At 44.6% G+C, this 23,743-nt stretch overlaps 1 protein-coding gene across 6 annotated transcripts in view; it reads right to left on the bottom strand.

Annotated features, from left to right (window-relative positions):
• Positions 1 to 671: 671 nt before the first annotated feature.
• The window catches only part of sdk2a (sidekick cell adhesion molecule 2a), an 84,877-nt gene continuing 61,805 nt past the window's right edge, over positions 672 to 23,743 (bottom strand). For 3 of the 6 annotated variants that reach the window (XM_034592597.1, XM_034592598.1, XM_034592603.1), the window contains exons 16-45: positions 23,098 to 23,238; positions 22,559 to 22,740; positions 19,643 to 19,758; positions 19,181 to 19,376; positions 18,971 to 19,069; positions 18,675 to 18,866; positions 18,351 to 18,472; positions 18,116 to 18,225; positions 17,621 to 17,771; positions 16,142 to 16,379; positions 15,922 to 16,037; positions 15,629 to 15,818; positions 15,345 to 15,443; positions 14,707 to 14,901; positions 14,397 to 14,598; positions 13,853 to 13,956; positions 13,547 to 13,617; positions 13,273 to 13,408; positions 12,404 to 12,460; positions 11,813 to 11,914; positions 11,596 to 11,711; positions 11,307 to 11,493; positions 9,821 to 9,958; positions 8,965 to 9,147; positions 8,742 to 8,867; positions 8,488 to 8,652; positions 8,248 to 8,388; positions 6,799 to 6,967; positions 4,047 to 4,176; positions 672 to 2,092 (exon numbers count right to left, since the gene is read on the bottom strand). In XM_034592597.1, coding sequence (XP_034448488.1) covers positions 1,673 to 2,092; positions 4,047 to 4,176; positions 6,799 to 6,967; positions 8,248 to 8,388; positions 8,488 to 8,652; positions 8,742 to 8,867; positions 8,965 to 9,147; positions 9,821 to 9,958; positions 11,307 to 11,493; positions 11,596 to 11,711; positions 11,813 to 11,914; positions 12,404 to 12,460; positions 13,273 to 13,408; positions 13,547 to 13,617; positions 13,853 to 13,956; positions 14,397 to 14,598; positions 14,707 to 14,901; positions 15,345 to 15,443; positions 15,629 to 15,818; positions 15,922 to 16,037; positions 16,142 to 16,379; positions 17,621 to 17,771; positions 18,116 to 18,225; positions 18,351 to 18,472; positions 18,675 to 18,866; positions 18,971 to 19,069; positions 19,181 to 19,376; positions 19,643 to 19,758; positions 22,559 to 22,740; positions 23,098 to 23,238 — 4,594 coding nt within the window. In that variant the 3' untranslated portion in view covers positions 672 to 1,672. The remainder of the gene's footprint in view (positions 2,093 to 4,046; positions 4,177 to 6,798; positions 6,968 to 8,247; positions 8,389 to 8,487; positions 8,653 to 8,741; positions 8,868 to 8,964; positions 9,148 to 9,820; positions 9,959 to 11,306; positions 11,494 to 11,595; positions 11,712 to 11,812; positions 11,915 to 12,403; positions 12,461 to 13,272; positions 13,409 to 13,546; positions 13,618 to 13,852; positions 13,957 to 14,396; positions 14,599 to 14,706; positions 14,902 to 15,344; positions 15,444 to 15,628; positions 15,819 to 15,921; positions 16,038 to 16,141; positions 16,380 to 17,620; positions 17,772 to 18,115; positions 18,226 to 18,350; positions 18,473 to 18,674; positions 18,867 to 18,970; positions 19,070 to 19,180; positions 19,377 to 19,642; positions 19,759 to 22,558; positions 22,741 to 23,097; positions 23,239 to 23,743) is intronic. The other 3 variants (XM_034592600.1, XM_034592599.1, XM_034592601.1) reach the window with 3 other exon arrangements.

The following is a 23,743-nucleotide window of genomic DNA, read 5'->3' as shown; positions in this document are numbered from 1 at the left end:
ACAACTAATTAAAACAAAACTTGTGAAAAATTTGTACTTGGAAAAACAATGGTGTGATAAGACTTACCTAAAATGATACAAACTATCTGCGAGTAAACTTTATTTCACGTGTATTGTGAGGTTTTAGTTCGGTCCATGTCCCATCCACTAACATAGAGGAGGCAGGAGTCATGACCTATACTGCAGCCAGCCACCAGGGGCCGATCGACACGGTTCGGCTTCACTTTTAGGGAGCAGTCGCGTCGTCCATCTTTATATACAGTCTATGAGCTGGCCTTTTGTTTAGCCTGATCAACAAATTGAGATAAATACAAATGAGATTTTCCTATTCAGGTTTTTTCCCCAATTTCACATAGTGTTGTAACGGAAAATTTAAATAATAATTTATCTTATATTGAGTGCTGTAGAGATCTACTCAGTCAATTCATCACATTTTCTACTGCTGTTCCTTATGTCTTAGGAACCTGATCAAAGTGAGTTATTCTTGCACTTCTATTAATAGCACTATGTTTGCTGTGATTGTGATCAGAAGAGGGAGATTTGTGCTTTTGGTCCAGTGTTATATTCTGTGTGTAATCACAAAGGCAAACCAATGCATGTTAATAAAGTCGTCTAAGTTTGTATATCTACTGACACCAGCACACAATTGACATATTCCCCAGACTACTATAAAAGGTGCCACAATGCTTTAATGTGATTCATAACATTGTCACTAGTGATGTTCTGGAAATGTCTGAAGCTGATTGATATAAATATCTTGTAAACAATATAATACAAGTACATACAGTAAACACATAATGCAGTTCCAACTAGGATGGCACTCAGTAGAGAGCTCGTACCTCCGCAGAGGCCGACGTCAAACAACATACACCAGACTTCAGGGCAACAATTTCAAAGTCCTAGTCAATGATCCAAATCTGCCCCAAAATGTAATGTTCTTTTTTTCAGACCACGTCACATCACTCCACCAAGTTTGGTGCTAATCAGTTTCTTGCATAATCTTGCTGACAGATAAACGGACACGTGTGAAAACCCCCTTGGTGGAGATAACGATGATTAGGCAGAGTGAGAAACTCAGAGGCAGCCAACAGCCACAGTGACCACTCCTGCCTCCCGTCAAGTCCGAGTCCATTTCTCACTTCACGTTTGTCCTCTTCTCAAACATCACAGTTTTCCATCAGAGGTGGATTTCCCATTGTTCAGTCTCAGCAAGCCAAGTGGTCCATAAACTATGGTTCTAAGGGGGTGTTTTTTTTCCATAAAGCTCTCATGTTAAACAATGATACAGCATTTTTAAAACAAGGATTTGTTTTTTTCAGAACCTCAGGTTCTTTTTATCCCTTGTTCGTCTTGTTGAACCGTCAAATAAATTTACTCAAGCGACGCATATAAACTTTCAAATGATTGTCTTTTCATGAAATATATATTACATGGACAAACCAACCATACGCGCGACACACAGTCATACACACACACTCTTTACAGAGAAGAAAGCGCTATTCAAGATGCCTGCAATGCTTAATATTGAGCAACAACTCCGTCAATAAGAGAGAGCTGAGAAAAAATAAAACCAAAGGATCAAAAAGAAAGAGTGAAATACAAATAAACCAACAACAACAAAATCAAAGACTCGTCCTCAGGGTCCTGTTGTTATTGGAAGGAGAGCTGTGTGTCAAACAAAAGAGGAGAAGCCCGCGGTAGGTGCCTGAGCGGCACAGCCCAGACTGCTGGGGGGCCTGTAGAGGGTGCTGTGCTGGCTGGGGGGCTCGGAGGACAGCAGGGAGGGGGTGGGAGTCCGGCTTCCCTTAGGCCTGAACAGAGTGCCCTGGCCCTGGCACTGCGGCTGCGGGGACGGGGCGCTCTGGGGGACGAGAGGGGGCAGAGGGGGCAGAGGGGGCACGGGCGGGGGGTGCTGCCGCGGCTCCTGTTCCACCAGGGGCTCGGGCTGAGAGTAGCCGTACGCCGGTGGACGAGAGACGCCCTTCTGCTGCCGCCGCCACGAGTTGTAGTAGGTGGGGTCGCTGATGTAGTGGTTGACGAAGGAGTGCGTCTTCTGTCGGCTCTGATCCATCTCATACTCGCTGTCGCTGCCCTGTGAGTCAGCGTGGAAACAGAGTTAGAAATCACCGCAGTGACCAAATACAGTGGAATACAACAGCAGACATTTAGGATTCTGACTACAGAGAATAATGGTGGCTACATTGATTCACAAATCAAGGCTAATTCTACTGCAACACTGGCTACATCCACACTCAGTATGTGTTAGTGTAGCATTTTAACTTTAAATGAGAAATAATCTCTGTCCGTACTTAACACACAAATATATATATCGCACGATTCTGCAATGGGAATGTAAACAATCTGCATTCACTCCGAGGTTAAACGACTCTGCAGTAGAAACAGGTTTCTATCGGCTTTATCGATTTCTTTCTTTACTTGCATTGTCCGAGGTGCAACACTGGCGAAACAGCAAGGTTAGAGAGCTGCTCTGGTTCGGACACATTTGTGACGTTGAACATAACTCAACAGAGAGAAAGAAACGGAGTCAAACTGCATTTTTTGGTGGGTGCACCATCAAATAAATAACCAGCGTAGACCTGCTAGTTTTGGTGTAAAAGACGCACTAGCAACACTGTTCATTTAGACCTGGTAGTGGAGTCGTTGACTGATAAAGTGAATGAGAGTGCCTGCATCATTGTTTCCAAATTTCTGCCCGTTCGTCTAAAACGCAGCTGCCTTTTCAAACTAAAACGGGGGAAGCGGCGTCGCAGAAGTTTTATACTAGTGTGCACACCAGGTGTTAATGTAGCAAAAGTGATTTTAGACGTTTTAAAGCTTATACATACAAGTGTGGATGAAGCTACTGAGTCACAGCAGGGAATAACTATGAGACAACTGGAAATCTATGAATCCATGTGCGATCCTATGGGGCAGATAATCTCGAGGATCTCACCCATTGCTCTGTGGAGCACAGATCTGATAAGTGTAGACAAGGGCGTCCTAGAATTTGACAGAGATAACGTTTGCAGGATTAACGAGTTTTTTTGTCGTCATACTAAACACTCCTCAGTCTTATAATGTAGTAATGTTTGTGTGGGTGGCTCTTGCACATTGTACAGGCTGAGAAACACAAACAGTTAAACAACAAGCAAGAGAGCAAACTACTCACAGAGAAAACATCACACACTTGGTGCATTTGTGTGCCTGACAAGTGCCTGTCTATCCACGGCTCTATTGAGACGCTGCAACCTAACAGATGCTGAAGCTCCATTTATTTGCACAAGTGGCAGGTAAACAGTGGGAGGCAATACAGAGGAAAAGAATAACACTCGTCTGTGTCTCCCGGGAGAGCCGTGTTTGTTCAAAGGGGAGCGAACAATGTTTCGACTGTGCAGGTACCAGATAAATTGGCCAGGGAGACCCGGAGCGAGTGTGGGAATACAGATGTTCAGAATCTGCTGCAATCCGATTCTCTGTCTTTGGCATCCATCATCATCTTCTTCCTCATCACTTCTACACTCCCTTTCCCTTCATTGGACCTCCCTGTTTTCCGCAGACACAAAAACCACCGAGCTCTTGAGATGATCACATGATGAGCTGAGACTCAGCAAGCCAGATTAACAGGGCATTTCCTGTTTGAGGAAAATTAATTAGTTGTGAAGATATTCCAAATGAGACGTGAGAAGTGGCTCAATAGTTTTTTTCCCACGAGAGCAGATAGTATTAGAATTCAGTTGCCGGAAATGTCAGCCATGACTGGCCTGTGCTCACACAGGATATTTAATTTGAGGCGATCCACTCGAGGCAGATTGTTGTTGTCATTAATTTCTTCTGCTTCTTAATTAGACAGCTATCTAGTTTATGCATCTAGCAAAGCAGTGATTATGACAAAAAAAACAGTGAAAGTTATCGAGATGATAGACGGTGACTGTGGCACGAGGGAAAACACTGGGATAAGTTTTCTGAATTTTACTTTTTCTAATTCATATCTTTGCCGATTCCAGACACGAAGACGACACTGGCTGCGAGGCAGGGCCACTGCTCACCTGGGAGTCCGATATCTCAGAGGGTTTCTCAGTCAGGCTGCTGCTCTCTGCAGGAATCAGGTCATTATACTTAGTGCTGACATCCTCGTCTGAGTAGTGCAGACTTCCAGGGCTGGGTCTTGGTGGAGAACTGTACAAATGAAGAAAAGGGAGATAGAGAAAGAGGGTTGATGAAAGACTGAACGCCAAAGGCAGAAAATAAGGGAAAGAGGGACAGAGGTTATATCGTGCTTCATTTCATCATCATCTGCATCTTTTGCTTTGGGAATCTCCCTCATCTTGATATATACATTAGCCCTGTCATTCCTGTGACTGACACCTTTCACATGACTAACTGAAGTCTGCAAGTAGAGCACATACCTCCACCAAGGCCCAACAGTCCCCTTAAATTCAATCAAACTGCACAAATTTCTCTGCAGTATCAGTGAAAATGACCACACACAAAAAAAAGTGATAAAAAAGATTACTGGATCCGCCCCCTCATCGGGATCTGCACCAAGAATGATTCCTCATCCTTCCACCAAATTTCTGTGGTAATCTGTCCAGCAGTTGTTTTCGTAACCTTGCTTAAAAACCAACAAAATAACCAACAAACAAACGGAAAAGGGCGCAAACATACCCTCCTTGGTGCAGGTACAATTGAAGAGTGCTGATTACTTACTTCAACATGCACATATACATCCCTGGCAGCCACTAACAGAACACTTAGGGAAGAGATTACATGTGGTTTTACTCTTTTGCTATTTCCCTGACCCTGATCTTTAACAAATGTCTGCTGGGAGCATCAGCAGCAGGGGGGGGGGGGGGACTTTAACCGTCATGAGATGCTCAAACAGAATTCAGTTTAAACATGAGTATCTCCATGAAAGGATTCTTTGTGGTGATTAGAGCTGAAAGACCGTACATGCCGTGTCGGTTGTAGATTTACACATCCTGCAGAAAGGCTCTGTAACAAAGCATGGCCCTAAGCTCAAAGTATTAGGAAGTTCTTTTAGGAGTGCAGGTCAAGTAAATAGACCCGTAGCTGCTTTTGGCTCCAGTCATTAAGTCCGTAAAAGTGAAGCAGCAAGAAACATCTGTGCAGGCAATTATTTTCCTTTTTGTGCAGTGATGACTGCTGCTGTGTTCAAGGTCTGCTTGGATTGCATGGGATGGTCAGACCGGACCACTATCTTCACATCACCGAGCTACATCAGTGGGCTCAGTACGTAACTCGGGCTAAACGCACTCGGGCAAGACTTTGCTCCGCTGGCTTTAGAGAAAAAAATGGCCGAAAGAATTACATAAACTAGGAATGGCATGAAAGTAAATGTTTAAATGATTCGAAATGGAAAACATTGTACGTGGGGGCAAAAGAGACAAGCATAAAACTCTGTGATGTCAAGTTAAATACCGGAGCATAAAGCAGACAACCCTGACGACCTCTCAAGGGAAAATAAAAAAAAGAATATATATATATACTGAGATGTGTGCAGGAGCTAAGTCGCTGGAAATGACAAGATCAGGGAGCTCAGAAGACACAACATGGCAAAGGCTATGAAGGGATTGAGACACAACAAAGGGACATCTCCTCTGGGTTGAAGGGGATGACGTGCGGAGGCGGAAAAAATAAAAATAAAAATATATTGACTCAGAATTCAGACAAGGTTGTTTCAGACATTAGAAGAATACGGGGCCACATGTGCACAGAGGAGTGATGGATGCTCCTACCTCCTATCACACCTACACCCAAAATGCTGGCCGGGAGCTTTGAATTATTTAGGAGGGCTGTATGTTTCCCTTTGCCTTATCTGACTAATTCATCCTTCTTTCCCTCACCCTTTCAAATAATCCCGCAGGGAGCCCTCCCTCTCTCCCTCCTCCGTCCACAGATCATTAGTGAAGAGCACAGAACCAGAGAGGAGCCCTTCAAAGAGAGGGAGGATCTCAAGGCCTTTTTGATCCCCTTCTTTGGCCTCCACGGTCAAGGAAAAATCAGCAGAGACTCCCCCGCCCTCACTGCCCACCCCTCGATTCAACAATAATATGCACACTAAAGTGAAAATCATGTTGTATTTTGCAATGACAAGAAGCAGACTTTGAACCCCCCCGACCCCACAAAGCAACCACATGACCATCCGCCCGTGCAGTCACCCAATGTGTGACCCATGCCTCTGCGTGGAACATTCCTTTTGCTTCTCATGCTGCAGCGTTTGCGAAATTCCTCTTATCTAACGTGTAAGCAAACATGACCAAAGAGCCAGTTTGCCAAAGTCCGGCTGGTGGGCTGTCGGACGCGTTCTCACACTGACGGCGCTTGAGAGAGAAACTCTGGGCTCGGGGCCAATGTGAAAATGGCCGGCTCTGACCCATAAGCACCCCTTTTCTCCGAAGCGGTGACGGACGGACAAAGGGCCCATGCAGAAGCTCATGAATGCTAATCAGCTGGTATTGTGCTGCCCCCTTATATAAATTGTTGCTTCACACAAACACTGAATATCAACAAGGGAGCGGAAGGAGGCTGAAATCAGCAGCTGGATTCCTCCAGGCACAGTTTGTTCTCTCAAGAATGACAGACTATTGTGAGGGAAGGGGGGGGACACAAAACACTACATTATTAATTCCTGTCAGTATCATAAGTAACACACTCAGCTGGAAGAGGGAACTCATACAAAACGTGGTTAACAATATTATTTATGAAGTGGAATATTTTCCCCTGCAGGAAATGAATGCGATGGTCAGCTGACCGACGCGGATGACTGATGGCACTGACCGTGTGTAGATGCCGTTCTTGCGGCAAAATGAGTTTTTCATGGAGAGGCGTCTGTTGTTGAGCTCCAGGGACGGGAAGCGTCCCTCGTCCAGGCGCACCATTTCTCCGTGGGTCAGGGGCAGCGCTGTGCAGTTGGAGTGGTTGCCTGGACAGGGGTAGGAGGACGACACTGTAATGGTCGTGGAATAAAATAAGTGATTTGTGATCTTCAGTCTTGAGCATAGTTACACAATAAAGCTTCAGGCGTGAACATGCGCATGGGTACTTTTTGTCAAACCAGAGGAATAGTTGTACACATGGATTTTAGAAGAAGAGGAAGCAGAAGAGGAAGAAGAAGAGGAATAAGAGGAAGACTGAACATTTTACCTGAACATTTAACCCACCCATGAACACACACACACACACACACACACACACACACACACCCTGCCTTGCTGAAGGGAACTGTCACAACCATGTTCATTATTCACTTCATCCTCAATTTACACGTCACAACAACATCAAATGCTGCTTTCTCTGACTTCATCGGTAGATCAACATCATCATCATCACTGTCCGGTCCCACACCTCTCGGAAAAACAACCAGCCGCCAGCGGGTCAGTCCATCTTCACGGCTGGGAAAAGTGGGGAGGGGCTGAGAGGGGCTAAGAGACCCTCTTTGTATCCCCACACAAACACAGTCCTTGTCTGGACCGGTCCTGCCAAGCCCCATTCACCACGCTAAAGACTGACTGAGCCAAAGAGCGGCTAGTAGGAGATTTAGGAAGACTTGACCTGACCCTTCACTCTTTCACCCAAGTCTCCCTCCTTCCTCTCATACCACCATGTCCGTCTATTCTGAGCAGTTCCAGACCAATTCCCCAAAAGTGCCCTACACTCTAATTAGTTGTCAACTGACCACGAACTATACATCCACTAATGTTGATTAACTCCCCCTGTCCTCCTTTTTTTGGGGGATTGAAGACGAAACCCTGATAAAGAGTTTCTATCTACAGAAATGTCACCTGGGATAATTCGAAGTCATGAAAATTGGCTTCTTGATTCAGTGGTGTGAAAGCCACTGGTGCTGTATTTATATAATTACTCTCAGCCTGACTAATGACCTGAGCGTTAAACCGCTGCCAAGCCATTAATCCCAGTATTGATCCTCACTGCAGTTAAACATGAACAATAATGTTTATTCATCTGCCTATTTCAGCTGGTAACCTTTTACTCTCATCTCTTGCCCGTCAGCTCAAACTATGTTCGGGAATACAGGTCATTTGTCTAATTGTGTGAACCTTCACACTTCCATCTTAGAAAATAGACCTCGGATGTGCAATCATTAAAGTGCAATTCTCAGCAGCGCTGTCTGAGAGGAAGACGGAATCCAGTCGATAGCTTAAGCTGCAGAAACACAGAGAAAGAGAAACGGTGGCGCTGAGTTGAGCAGTCAGCTGGGTCTCCTACCTGAATCTGCCTTTTTGGTGTATTTTTTACTCTGGCCTCGGATGATGAGGATGAAAACAAGGAGCAGGATGAAGATGAGGCCAACCAGAGCAATCACGACCAGGAACCACCACTCCTCATAGAAGGGAGAAACTTTCTGGGCTGAAAACACAACAAGTAACACAAGTTAATACCTATATAAAACATGATTTTGTATAATTAGCACAGTTTGGGATTAATTCTAATTATAGTACAACTAACCTGATATGGAAGGGGAAGGAGCGCTGGGAGATCCATATCCGTAGTCATTGACCGCTATTACTCGAAAGTCGTAGGTGACCCCTTCTCTTAGCATGTCCAGGTTAAGTGTGTAGGATGTCACTTCTTTAGGAATGTCTTTGATAAGGATATCCCACAATCCTTCATCTAAAGAGGATAAAACATGTCAGCACATCAACAATCACTGTAATGTTCACGGAGGAAGGACTAAGAAGTCCGGAGCTGCTGTGGCTCACCAGAGGGTCTGGCTTCAATGACGTATCTCGTGATGGGTGCACGACCTTGATCGCCACTCGTCCAGTGCAGCGTGAGGGCGGTGCCATAACGAGAAATAAAGGGTTCTCCAGGAGGGCCTGGGGCTCCTTGGGACGATGAAAAAAAAAACAAGGTTAGTGTCATTCTGTCAAGGAGCCACTTAAAAGAAATAAGATAATCTACATGAACGTTAGAAAAGAGCACCTTCTCCCGGCCCGGTGGTGATGTTGGCCTCCACCTCGGGGCCGTAAGTGAGCGTTTTAGCTCGGATGCGGAAGTTGTAGGTGACGCCATCGGCCAGGTCTTTGATCTTCATCCACAAGGGGGTGCTGCCCTTCACATCTACTGTCACTATCTTACTGACACCTGGAGTGCGAGGAGAGGAGTCTGTACAGGAAACACTAAGACTCTAGATGCTGCTTTCTACAAGCGAAAAAAAGCCAAGCTTTGCTCAGACACACAAAGGCACGCACAACAACTTCACAGTGACTAACAGTTATAAGACCAGACACTGTCAGAGACACACACACGCACACACACACACACATATATAACAGAAATGCATATTTAACAGAAAAAGGTGTATTATGCAAGCGGCTTCTCAGATATACAGACAGGAAGCGACACTTGAGCGCTTTTTAGAATAGACCAACTGGTATTCCCTGTTGTTGCTGCTCTGCTTAGCTTTGCTCGGGGTCCATTAGTGGATAGCCGTGGGACCACAGCAGCCCCTGCTCAGCATTCCACCTCTGCTCTCAATTACTTCACAATCTGGTCCAGGCAACCGCACTCAGCCAGCTATTAGCCATGTTTCTCTTAGTGTGAGAGGAAGCCGTGCAAAGTCTCACCAGAGCATTCCAACATATTTTTTATCAGCCGTGCCATATATGCCACTGCGGGGCCTGTGCTCATATGTGGCAGATTAGCACGTGAGCTTAAGCAGCGCGAGTTAAAAGGAACACAGTAATGAGGCTAGATGCTGTAAATCAGTGTCTGAGGGAGCCAGCTGAGGAAAGTCAGGACATGGCAGAGTTATGAGGCTCCAGGCCCAGTTTCTCACCATCGACTGGAGTGCAGGGCTCGTAAACCAGGCGGTATCCCTCAATGATGCCGTTGGGCTGCTTGGGCTCTCCCCAGGACACGTTGACGGAGGTGGTGGTCAACTCGCTGAAGTGGATGAAGCTGGGAGCACTGGGGGCTTTGGGAGGAGAAAGAGGGGGAAGAGGTGACGGCTGCTGGATTTCCTCAAAGTTCTGAGACTTAACCCTGTGCAATCTGCAAACTCAACTGCAAAGCTGCAATCACCTGGATATGCTACCATTAAATACAATTTGTAAAATCTCAGTGAAACAGAAAATAGCAGCTAAATAAGCCATTCAATTAAATTTGAATTCCGCAATATTTATGTCCCTTATTCTTGACGTTGCTCTTCAGGAGACTTTTGAGTTTTAATAAGTCATAATAGTAATTTAGCACACTGTCAATTTGTTAAGTTGCTTCTGTGGCAGACGCACACGAGGGGAAATTATACTGTCAACAAAGAAACAGCATGGCAGGAATCCAGAGGCAGCGCTCAAAGCAAGGAAAGCAATTTGACACATTCATGAAAAAATGATGCTAGATGATATGAAACAAAAATATTATGAGACCAGCAGTGAAGGAGCTTTCATCGTTTATTATCAGAGCTACAATAAAATGTATTTTGCATCAACTGTGGCTCGCAGTAATGTGAAAAATGGGGGGAAAAAAGCAAGTGCGTCACCAAAAATCTGACTCAAAATAGACACAAGAATGTTACTGTGACCTTGATGGAGCGCTGTGAGAATTCTGCCTGCTGACCCAACGCAGATCCAGCTAAGTGTCGGGATTTAGCCACAATTCTGCATCAAATTCACAAAAGCTCACGCTGGCTCGCTTCCCAGTTCCCCCGTGGTGCATTGGGGCCAAAATTCCTGCCTGTGTTTTTAAGTTCTCAGCACTTTGTACCCCTCACCAAAGTCACAGCCTTCAAGGGGGCGGAAAAGACGATACTGTAAACCATTTTTGTGCTGAAACCGCAGAGGAGGGACTCTCACTCGCTGGTAAACACAGGCGTCTTTGTGCAGCAGCAGCCAAAAAGCTAATCTACATGTGTCCCCCCCATGCGCTCTGTGTTCATTGCTCCTCTGCTGTCACTGGGCTTCCACCCCCGAGGCCTGTCCTGGAGGAGGTGATCTCTCGTGCTGTATCTCACGGGACCAAAGCTCCTCAGTGAGAATGTTCTTAGGGAAATAGGAGGATCGGCTCTTAAGTTATTTGTCTTAAAGCTGTAGTAGCACTTTGTAGTTTTGTGTAACACTGACTCAAGATAAAAGCATTGATTGTGCATTTTTCTTAACCTTGAGTTAGAGTCAACACAACCACATGAGCACATTCTGGTTAAATAATCTGAAGTACTAACAGTTAGTCAGACGAAAGGCAGTGAGGTGTAAAGAAATAAAGAGTCTCAGCCTTTTTAACCCATAACTATAATCTTTTCTGAACATCTGGATTCAGTGCAAACTCACCTGCTTGCTGAGTGCGCCCTCTGGTGGGCAGGGAGCGGGGCCCATCCCCTGCAGCGTTGAAGGCCGCCACGCTCATCATGTAGGTGGTGTAGCCCGTCAGGTTCTTCAGCTTCACCCCGAGCTCCGGCAGGAACAGCGTACGCAGGCGCTCCGTCTCATTCTGGAGCTGGAACTCCCAGAAATAGATCTGGAAACAGAGTAAGAGTTAAGGATATGCAGAATTGTTTGCAGAATTAAAGTATTTTATTAAGGTTTTTAAATGAAAATAGAGAAATAAGAAAGAAAGAACCTTGTAACCCTGTATGTCCCCATTCTGAGCATCCAGAGGAGGAGGGTCCCATGTGACATCCAGCTGTGTGGCTGTTGAGGACTGGACCACCACATTCTGGGGAGGGGCTGTTGGAACTAGAATGGGGCAGAGTTCAGATCATAACTATAGTAGAAATGTTATCACTGCTTGTAAGCGTGTTAAGAAACAAAGATGAAGACGCACAAAAAAAACATACCCGCCTCTCCAACAAACACTTCCTGTGGCGAGCTGCTCGGACCCTCCCCCACAGCGTTGTACACACTGAGACGGATCTCGTAGCGTTTGTGTTTACTCAAATCTGCAAGGACAGAACCCAGCACATTATTTTAAAAGAACAGTTAAGATAAAAAAAAAAAATGTAAAAAAGAAGTTATTCCGAGGAGACACACACACAGTCATAGTGAGGCCCACTGCAACCACAGCATCACAAATGAAAGAGACAACGAAAAAAACGAGGTTGTGGAATTATAAGGCAAACTGATAAAAAAAAAAGGGAGGTTGTTGTCGGGACATGGGGGGGGGGGGGGATTTGTCAGTGATTACAAAGAAAGAAAACACACTGAATAATGGTAGGGCATCTTGGAGAGATTAAAGCCGTATACACATCATACGAGTCAGCAGCGGCTCCTTAGCGGATACGGCTGAGTGGGAGGATGGTGCAACGGGCGCTTGCTGTGAATTATTATACAAATGGCATGTTTTGTGGATGTGAAGTACAACAGATGACGTGCCGACAGACGTGGAGCGATGCAGGAGAAGACATAAAGGGAAATTATGTAACACTTACTATCCAGTTCATACTGGGTGAGTGAGGATTCACTCAGGTTCCTGACACTGTAAGGAGCTGGAGGTTCGACGAAGGGGGGGGGGGGAGAGCGGGAGTACAAGGGTGAGGGCCAAAGGATCAGGAAGGAGTGGAGACATTAGGAAACTCACTCACATATTTTCCTTTTCTGTCCCTTACTCAAGACATACTGGCAATTAAATCTCTATCATGATAATACTCCCAATCAAATTTATTATTTTAGGCAAATCACCATCTGACATCATATTAGAAATAGACAGATACGAATACAGGATACTTAAGATTTACAGCTATGAAACACACAACGAGGAACTTTTCAGTCAACAACTGGAAGTCAAACGTGAACACCATACTAGAAATTAACAGAATAACTTATAGAATTAGAAATCAAGAACTGAAACATCTGGATCACAACTGAATAATAATACAGAATCCAGCCCTTGTCAATGTATCAATATGCAACATGTATGATATACTTTACATGTATGTGTGTACATGTATGTATATATATGTTCATGCACTATCAAGCTAACTTTTTTCTTTAAACCTCTTTCTTTTATTCCTTTTTCTCGATATCTTTATTTTCTTTCATTATTGTCATTGCTGTTATACATGTATTTACATATTCTCTGCACTGGCACCAAAAAAAATCTTAAATATTGTCAGACTGCTTTAAGTACAAGCATCAAATAAGAAAAGTAAAATTGTGAGAACTCTGGCACTCCCACAATAAAGTACATATATACATACATATATATATTTTTCGACTTGAATAAAAAAAGAACATTGGTGAATCAATCACTTTGTGCATGTAACCCAAGGTAGTTGAAACACTGAAGGGGTGAACTCACCGGTGAGATCGGCCCAGTTGGCAGAGGGACTGTTCACCGTACGGACGGTGAAGCTGCGCAGCCTGTCGTAGTGTAACTCTCGGTACCGGACCCTGAACCCCAACAGGACCCCGTTTATGTGATCCTCAGAGGGAGGCTGCGAAAAAGAGAGGAGGTTGAGCTTAATGCTCAAAACTTCACAAACACGTGCGTCACAATCGGCAGCTCCGGCCAACAAATTCCACTGTCACCATTCATTCTTCCAGTCATAGCGCCAAGTAATTCAACAGCGTACCTGCCAGCGGACCAGCACAGATGTGGTTGTGTGAGGTGTAACAGACATAATTGTTGGGGCTTTGTCTGGGGCTGGAAGATAAGCACACACCACAGAAAAAAGGGAATTTTGGTGTTAACAAAGCAAACCAGCTGCGGAGAGTGATATATAATTCAAACATTCTGGATAGGAACAGCATGAGAGCGAAAAAACAAGCACTGATGATGTCAAATATTCACTGTGTAAATCCAAAGTCAACACACGGACGTAACGGCATGTTCATACAACAGATAATGACGCTGATGCATCGGGTCGCCAAGGTCTCACCGTCTTGTAGCGTGGTGATGGCCTCACTCTCCAGACTGTACTCGCTGTCTCCGATGTCATTAGTGGCTTTAATGCGAAACTGGTAAGACGTGAACGGCTTTAACCTTTAAAGAGATAGAGAAAAAGTACAACGTGTACGTCGTGTTACAGGCGAAGAATTCCTCATCTGCCTTTGTATGAAACATCTCCAGGCCAGTTTCTCTATTAAACCTAATGGAGTTATCTTGTGGAATGAAAATGTGCATTTATTGGTTTCCTCTGTGTTATTGTCTGGCTACAGAAAGAGATAAAGCTCTTTTAAATTATGATATTCATACTGTTTTTATTTAGCATATATATTTTTTCATCCAATTTTCTCTTTTATACCAAAATATAACTTTGTATGTTTTGTACTTGATCTTTTTTGTTATATCTGGGAGTGGTTACTAGTTTTAACCACACCCCACATATATTTTTACCCATATTTTGTACTTACGTTACATGACTGAACTAAAGCACGTGCAGCCATATATCAGTTTTTCTACAGAGGACATTTAAAGCCTACCTGTCCACTATGTAGGAGTGTGTCTCGTGTCTGACGGACGCAGAGTGGACGGTCCAGTTACTGTCGGGCAGCTCTCTGTACTGGACTGTGTAGTAACGAACCGGGGACAGGCCGTCGCTGCCTGGTTCCCATGACAACAGCACTCTGCGCGCCTGGACTTCCTCTTGAGGCACAACAGGGCGGCTTGTGGGTTGGGGTCGAGCTGAAGGTCGCACACACACACACACACACACACGGTCACTCCGGAACCTGATTACATATTTAAGAGGTGGATAAATTAAATAATACATTTGAGCAGCAGTATATTTACCTCTCTTCTCTGTTGTGACCACCAAAGCCTCCGCCGCCTCCCCCCAACCTTTCCGTGTCTGAGCGGTGAGGCGGAATACATAAACCAGCTCTGGCTTCAGTCCCGTCGCCGTGTACTGCCGCGCGCTGGGGCTCAGCACGTCCACGGTGGCGGCGTTGCTATTTGAAGAGTTTCGTCTGAATGTGATCTGATAGGCTGAGAGGACAAACTCATATAACACCCAGTCACGCATAACAAAGCAGAAGCGAAGACAACAAAAATCCAGCCGCACTTCAAAATCAAACAATAGTGGAGAGCAGAGAGAAAGTCAACGTATTTTGTTGAACTCAGAACTTTCTCTTTGCCACTGTCTTCTATAAAATTGAATCACATCTCCCACTTCACTGTAGCTGCGCTGTAACTTTTACTCTCCAGCTTTTATTCGGTCTAATTATTCCTTTTATCTTCCATTTTATTGTTGTCTTTATAAATCCTCTTCATCTGTGTCCTTGTTAATTGCCTTGTATTGATGCCTTTTAACGCAGCAGGTATACAGCACTTTGAAACGCCTTGTTGTTGAAAGGTACCAGATAAATAAATTTGCCTCTTGCCTTCGCCTCACAATAATAATAGCTGAAGTCTGTATATTGAACACTCACCCAGGATAATGCCATTGGGCTGTGCGGGCGGCTGCCAGATGAGCCTCACTGAGGTGGTTCTGACTTCTGGGAAGAGGATGCCAACCGGAGGTCCTGGCACTGTCGCAAAAAAAACAAGAAATCTAAATTAGTTTTATTTGTCACATAAATCCTTTCATAAAAACTGCATCAAGGAAATGAAAATTGAACATCGTCAACTGAAATCCTCTCAGCGTTGGTAGCCATTAAAAACATTGAGAGACAAACAATGTTTCAACGATAACAGCGTGATTAAATCCGTTTACCGTCGTCCAGCGTCCTCTCCAGGATGGACGGCGAGCTGCTCCGTCCGTCTCCGATACGAGTGAACGCGAGCACCTGGATCTCATACAGGACGTACTTGCCCAGAGCGCTCAGCTGCACACTGTGGCTGGTGTTGCCGTCCACCGTCCAGAAGTCGGGCGCTTTGTCCGAGTCCTTCTCTTTGTACACAACCTGAGAGACGCAGGGGACGTTAAGGGGATGGTTTCATGCTGTTTTATTTACTCAACAGTCATATAGAGTTTAATTTTCTATAGATTCTGATCACTTATTTGACCTTATATCCCAAAATGAGTCCGTTGCGGTCAGTGGCCGGGACTTCTCCCCACCGCACCAGGATGCTGCTGGAGGTGGTGGCGAAGGCCGACACATTGGTGGGACCGCTGGAGGGCACTGCAGCAGGGAGGCAAAGGCCCAAGTTTAGAGCACTTCAAATATACATATCTATCTGATTTTTTTAAAGTGGGCTTCTGTGGACATATTTCCCCCCTCCTCACCAGACTCCCGGGTCCTGCCGTGGACTGGCGGGCTCCAGGTTCCTGAGCCAATACCGTTGACGGCCTGAACTCTGACCTCGTACTCCGTCCACTCCTCCAGGTCCTCGATGGTGAACTCCCTCTCCAGCCGGTCCATGATGACGTGAGAAAGGACGCCCCCTTTAGAGGCGGCTTTGGAGTACTGGACCTTGTAGCCGACGAGATCCGGATTTCCATTGTACTCCCACTCTGGAAGAGGCTGTGAGAGATCCCCCAGTTCATGAATAATTGTATCTCAATATTTCATACTTCATGAGGAAATATAGTTATTGAAAAGTAATTAAAATCCTGATTGCTGTGCAGGTTTGAGTGATTAGTTCATCAATATATAAATTAACTGCCGTGCAAAAGCAGGTGTTGGCAATGACTCAAAAAGTCACTCAGCCAGAGAGAATAAATTAAAGAAACAGACCTGCATGTTTAATATCTCACACTGACCTATGCATATAATTGAACATGATAAGTGAGTATCCTAACGCAAACATGTACTGGACTTTTATGAAAGCGCTCGTGTTCTTCAAATTAACGTGGCCTTGATTCCGGCTGCCAAGACTTCCACTGCCATGCCAATAAAGTGGACCACAAAATTTTACTACAGTTTAGCCCAGCTTTTTTAAAAGAGCCCAAAAATCCTGGCGCTACTCCATTAATTTGTCGGTGCTGTATCACACCGCTGACACCCCTCTGCTGTTAAATCCAGGTAACATGCACTTTTTTTTTTAATCCTGCAGGAGCTGCGGGGGTGCTTTGCTGCTGTCTGTCACCGCCTGGCACCGAGCTCAGCCACTGGCACCGTGACGATATTGGGCAGATGTAGCAGGGAACACACTGGCCGAATACTGATGCAGACAGCAGCCACAATCAAGGACAGAGTGCATGCACCTTTCCAAAATATAACAAATGCCATCACCTGTATTCAGCATCGAGAGTACAAGAACACATTAGCACATTAACATTTTCATGCATTGTAAAAATCTGCCACACAATAAAGACAAAACACGTGTGCTAAATTTCTAAATTGAGGTTTTGCGATAAAAGTGATTTTAAAGTATTTTTTTCCTTCAAATTATGATGAGAGAGAGAAAGAACTGAAAGAAAGAAACTGTCAAAAAATGGGATTTTTATGGGCAAAATGACTAATGCCTAAATCAGATTTTCACAAAGCTTAGCTTACGAGTGTAGCATTCAAATATTATATCAAGGGCGTTTTGCCAGTTCATTCTCATCCCAACATGACTTTCCACCACCACCACCGACCAGAAGGACAGAGATGAAAAAAGGAAGCAAATTGAAATAGTCATCTAGTCGTAATGTACAGTGCAGTAGTGCAAGGTCGAAGCCCGGACATGCATATTTGACTTTAATAAAAATCTAATAAAACCTAACCAACTCCAGACGCACTGAGTCACGCCCAAAGTGCAATGAGCCGCGCAAACTCACCACCCAGCGAAGCCACAGGCTGGTCTCGCTGGCTGTGCGCAGGGTGACGTTGGCGGGGGAGATGTCTGGAGGGGCCTGCAGGGTCTGGATCTTCCTGGAGGGCTGACTGGGAGGACTGGTGCCCACGATGTTTACCTGGCGCATTCGGAACCTGGGGCAGAGAAAAATAGCTGACTCTGGAATTCCTCTACTCGTGATAGGGAAGCGATATGAGAAAGGATTAGGATAGATTACTTTAGACTAGATTAGATTAGATTGGATGAAACTTTAATGATGGCCAAAGGGAAACTAGGTCATTGCAGTAATGGAGAATAGGATCCGTTTATGAGGCGAGAACCACAGAAAACAATGCAAACATAGCCACATATTCAGGATGACGGTAAAACGGATCATAAAGATAAAGGAGAATCAGTTTACACAAGACGATGGTGCAAAATATGGGTTTTATTACATAGCAAATACAGTTTACAAGCGTAATTTGCAGTGTGTGCTCACCTGTAGAAAGTGTAAGGGTTTAGCTCCAGGACCTCCAGCGAACGAGCATCAGGTTCATTAGCCAGCTGATGAACCATCAGCCATTCCTCATTCTCTCCTATTATGCCAATCTGAAACGCAGAGTGATATAAGCGGCTAAATAAATGAAACTAATAAGCTACTTACACCTGTACGCCAACGTTAAGACATCAGACATACAAAAACAGGTTGTTCTTATTATGTCAGAGTGTCTCACCTGAGCTTCAACCTGCCAGCGGGAGATGGAGGTCTTGCCGTCATAACCGGGTTTGAACTGCAGAGTGACAGAACGGGGGCCGATGTTGGAAATGGCTAAATTGGTGGGAGGACCGGGCAACTCTGTGAAAGAGGACAGAGGAAAGACTAATTAAAAAAATTACGTTTGTTAAACATACAGAACCTTAATAGAAATCTGTTCAGTCAAAAGAGGTGCATTTTAAAACCTAGTAACAGAGTGTTTGGTGGATATTTAAAATACTTGAATTTTAATACATTTTTTTACTTCCAGTCAAATCGTTAATTTGCTCATTTGACCACTGACCTGGCGGCACACCAGAGGAGATGGTGGAGGCGGAGAGCTGGCCCTGGCCCTTGGCGGTCATGGCTGCGACCTGGATGGTGTAGGTGGTGAGGGCAGTGAGCCCCGTCACCTTGTATTCCTGAGTCAGGCTGGGCAAATAATGGGTCACCCGAGTATTGGTCCTGTTGAACTCCTCCCAGGAGATACGGTAGCCTGGAAGAGTCGGCAAATCCCAAATAGTTTCCCCAGTTAACAAAGCTCGGCGACACATAAATTGTGCAAAAAGAAGACATGTTAACGCTATCTTTAATGGTTACCTGTGAGAACTCCATTTTTCTCCAGTGGCTCCTTCCAGCTGACTTTTAGTGAGGTGTCCAAAATGTCAGTGAAACTGAGGTGTCCCACAGCACCAGGGGCTTTAAAAAATAACAACAGCAGGCAGTTAAATGAACAGAACAACAGCCTGACACATAATTATCTCGGTTTATCTGCAACTACCATATAATAGTCTGAATGGCTGCACTTACTATCCTCATGGGTGCGCAACCGCTGAGGCGGGCTGCGGGGCCCGTCTCCTGGGGTAGTGAAGCACAGCACTGACGTGAAGTACTCGGTGAACTTTTTAAGGCCGGAGATGTAGCCGACATGAACACTATCCTGGAAGTTGGGACGCGCCGTAACCATGGCGACCTCATTTGCATGACTGGGTTCCCATGCCAACAGCTGGAAATGATGCCATTGGGCACAGGGTTTTAATTTCCACGTTATAGGCTTACTAACGCAGACCATATCAACAGTATCCTTTTTTTGTAGGAAAATGTAATTTCAAGTTTAAAGTGATGACATAAAAATATATTTGTTAAGTTAATTTACATTAAAAAATTGGGGTTAGTTCCCCAATGTCACAGCTTGTCACGTCTTCGATGACAAAGTGCTCTTCTACCTCTGGCCACTAGAGAGCACTAGTTGACAGAGGGGGGGCTGCTCACCTTATATCCCTGGTTGATTCCATTGATAAACTGAGGGCTCGGGGCACTCCAGGTAAAACGCACCGTGCTGGAGTTGACAGCCTCGGCTTGTACATTTCCTGGTGGCACAGTGGGCACTGATCCAGGGAAAGGAGGGAAAAAAATGAGAGCGTTAGAGTGGGGGGGGGGAGAGCGAGACGGAGAGAGGGGCTGCAGAAAAGCCAGGGAAGGGGGGGTGATGAGGAGGGACTGTAGATGAGGAAAAATAACATTTTTCAGACCAGCCCCGTTTTGGGTGTGAGAATCAGTCTGAAGTGGTTTCTTTTTTTTGTATTCTGGCTCATTTGAGGAGGTAGGAACATGCCAATCAAACAGGGTGTGAGAGCGGTTGCCTCAGGCGGCTTCCAGGTGAAGCCTGCAGCACTTTGTTTGAAGTGAGCATGCCATTCTGATGTAACACCGGAAAACAGTCGGGGACTTATAACCCTGCGCTATCCTTGATTCCCTTTGAATGTATTTAAATTCACATCATGATCGGCTCTTGTGCCTTTAATGGAGTGAGTGATGGAGACGTCTAATTAATGAGAGCTGAGCTAAACAACATGAATGCCTTGTTCGCTGCCGCTATTCACTGACAGTGACTGGGATGATGAAATCATTATTAATTTTTCGCAAGGAGAAGTGAGATGGAAATAAAACGGCGAGATTTGCCACATACCTTCAAGGTTTCACAGTTTTGATAATTAAACACAGCAATCTCAGGCTTTTTTATTTTTTTCCTCAAATGCGGCACATTTGTTTATTTGCAGAGTCTAGTTTGGACCCACTCATTACATGATTGATTGAAAAGGCATCAATCAGTGCTGAAGTTTCCAAGATTTCAATAATAACATATACCAGATATGATCAATTACTTCTGGAGCATCTGAAGTATTTTATAATCATCAAGCCCAATGAAAGTGACAGAAATAGAATATCTTTACACCCCACATACTCACACTCCACACCCATAACATAAAGGAGCCAGAAGAAACAACAAATAATCTGAATTCGAAATGTAAAGATGAAAAAGTGAGAAATTAAATGACAGTGAGGAGAGATAAACATGAATTTAAATAGCCTCTTCACAGCGTTACCGACATTTGCATTTGCAGCACGAATATGCGATTTGACAGAGAGTGAATGGGGGTGTGTGTGAATGTGTAGGTGTTTGTGTGAGTGGTGTGCGATACAGACCCACTGGGTAAACAAAACGCCTGGGTCAGATAAATATAGGGAATCATATGCCTAACACTTTCTCTGTAAATAATTATAACCTGCCAACAAAGAAAAAACTATGTAAACAAATACATTATCTTAAACTTGAAACCAACAAAAATGATACGTCTATACTGCTTAAACAACCATTCACCGACATGCCAACTCCACACAGAAAGACCCCTGGCCGAGCTGGGATTCGAACCGGGAACCTTCTCGCTGTAAGGCCATCTGTAAAAATCGAATGCAGCCAAAATATCCGCCTGTCCTGCATCTGAGCGGCGGAGGAGAACAGAGCAGCAGGAAACACTCACAATTTTCTTGTGAGTGCTCTTGAGAGTTTTTAGCGAGTCTGGTGTCGAGGATCTCTGTTCATGGAGTGGATTTAACATGACAGGGATTCAGAGATATGTGAGTGTGTTAAGCCTTACAAAGCTTTATATACAAGTTAAAGGAATTCCAAATCAAACTGGAAGCGAGCGCAGCATCTCTAAACCAGGAGCGGAATCCTTTTTTTTTCTGCTTGTTTAAGTCTGGCAGCAGCATTTTAAAGACTAATCTATGAATTGACTTTTTTTTTTTAGGAAAGCGGGAAAAGGAGAAAATCGTTCAAGCTACTTCTAATAAAAAAGAAACCTTTCAGGGTGCTGATGCATTAACTAACATCTACATTGGTTATATATCTTGATAAAAAAAAGTCTGCATGTTAATGTGTGGTTTTTTCTGCAGAGACAGATTCACAATTTAATGTTCATTGATGTGGTGCCACAAATAATCTTATTAGATTCAGCGTGGTGTAATTTTACAGTAACAAATGTGACTATGGTGGATAGATAGATTGACTGATTCCTTTATCGAGTGCGGCAACATTGTGTTGCCATCCAGATGGTGCTTTCAGGTCCTCTGAAGATTTTGTAATAGACAGAGAGGGAAAGAACATAAGGTGTTGAAATCACTGGGATTGATGGAAATGTGTAGCGGAGAGTTCACAACGTGCATTCTAATTATATTTCCCAGCATGTAAAATGAGACAAGAAATCAATGGAGGCAATTTCCGTCGTAAGCTATGTCACAAGCCTGACGCGCATCATCACCTGGGTAGTTTATGTGCGGAGTCAATTCAATCTGGGCTCAGAGACGCTGCCAACGTCTCCAGGATTTATTTTTTTGTGAAGTGTTGCCATCAGAGAAAACAAATGTAGAATTTTTCATGGCGCACTAGTAAAAAAAAAAGATTCAAATCAGGGAATTAAAACAGTAAAATCAACCAGGCGAAAATAGGACCTTGAATATTTTTCTTCTTTTAGAAAAAGGCTGCGATAAAGCTATTGGCTCATGTCTCATGTTTGCATATAATTTGTTTTGGAGCATTGCATTTACTGCAAAGTTAACCACACAGAACTTGACCAAAGAGACAGAGGTGAGTAGTGGTTACGTGGGTGCAGACGGAGTAAGAGAGTGCCTGTTGTCTTAACAACGTGTGTGAATCACCTGTTTCAAGGTTAGCAAAGCATTCGAAGCGACGATGTGCTACGGATAAAAATTTGGCTCTTAATTTGAAGGCTGATAAGAGATGATTGGATTGAACCGTCATTCCCCTGTTTCGTGCTGCGGGCTCAGCCACAGGGACGAGGCTGCAGGCGTTAAATGGGATTCATGAAGCCAACAGAAACTGCTCACCTCCTTGCAGAGTCCACTCGGTGACTTTGTGGCTGTACGTGCCCCTGCCTGCTCCATTATAGGCTGCCACCTCGATCTCGTAGTTGGTCCAGATGATGAGGTCCTCCAGGAGCAGACTGGTCTGGTCCGGACTGGTGATGTTTTTCATCTGGCAATCCACTGGAAGCCCAGACAGACAGTACCTGGCAGGCCGGGGCGGTAATTGATAGACAGAGACAGACAGACGAACAAAAACATAAATATATTAGAACGGACATTCTCTGAGAAAAAGAAGAGCGGCAGAGAGGGGAGCCGGGGGAGAGAGGCCAGGCTGAACAGATATTAAAAGGTTACAATAAGAGAGGTGACAACAGATGAATAGGGAGTAGAGAGGAAGGTATTTAATTGGCACCAATTATTCTATTGCAGCGGTGAGTGAGAATGAAGTGAAATGGAGAAGAAGAAAAGGAGCTGACAGTTATTATTACATCTGCATAGCACAGTAGGACGGGCACCTATCCCCGGGAAAAAAGTTAGACGGGTTGTCACGATGTTCCTACCTGATGATGTAGCCCTGGAGCGGACCATTCTGATGACTCTCCGGGGGCGGCTGCCATTGGATGATGATGGACTGGTTGGTGCGGCCACTTGCGATGACGGTCTGAGGGGGGGCACTGGGAGGCTCCTCGGGGAGAGTTAGCCTGGTGCGGCGTGGAAAAGTAAAAAGGGGAGAGAGGAATGATGGAAGAGACAAAGAGTGGAGATATGCATTAATTATAATCGGTTTCGTATATTTCAATCTCATTTCATCATAGACATCAAATCATAGTAAAGCCCGCTTTTGGTATTATTTTTTTTCTCCTGTAAAGCTCCATATAGCAAAGTGGGAAAAAATGTGGCTGTGTCTTTGTCCAAAAACACATTTTCTATAATACTGTCCACAGAGGGACATCTCGCTGTGGCATGACAAGGATCAAAGAGGCCCTGGTAAAAATGGAGCAGCGGCACAATGGAGAGACAGCGCGGGTGATAGAACGATATAAAAGAACAAGAAAGAGAGATCGAGGCAGACTTTTCCCTTAAGTCAATTTAAGATGACATCTTGATTTCTTCCCAGTGCACCGGAGCACTGCTCTGGAGGAGATAAAGCAGAGTGTTTAGGATCAAAGAGGTGTGCCGGAGAGATGCCTCAGAAAAGCCCTGCAC

Source organism: Hippoglossus hippoglossus, chromosome 8 (assembly GCF_009819705.1).
Source record: "Hippoglossus hippoglossus isolate fHipHip1 chromosome 8, fHipHip1.pri, whole genome shotgun sequence".
NCBI lineage: Eukaryota > Metazoa > Chordata > Actinopteri > Pleuronectiformes > Pleuronectidae > Hippoglossus > Hippoglossus hippoglossus.
The sequence above is the reverse complement of the archived record's forward strand: the minus strand, read 5'-3'. Positions and strand labels throughout refer to the sequence as shown.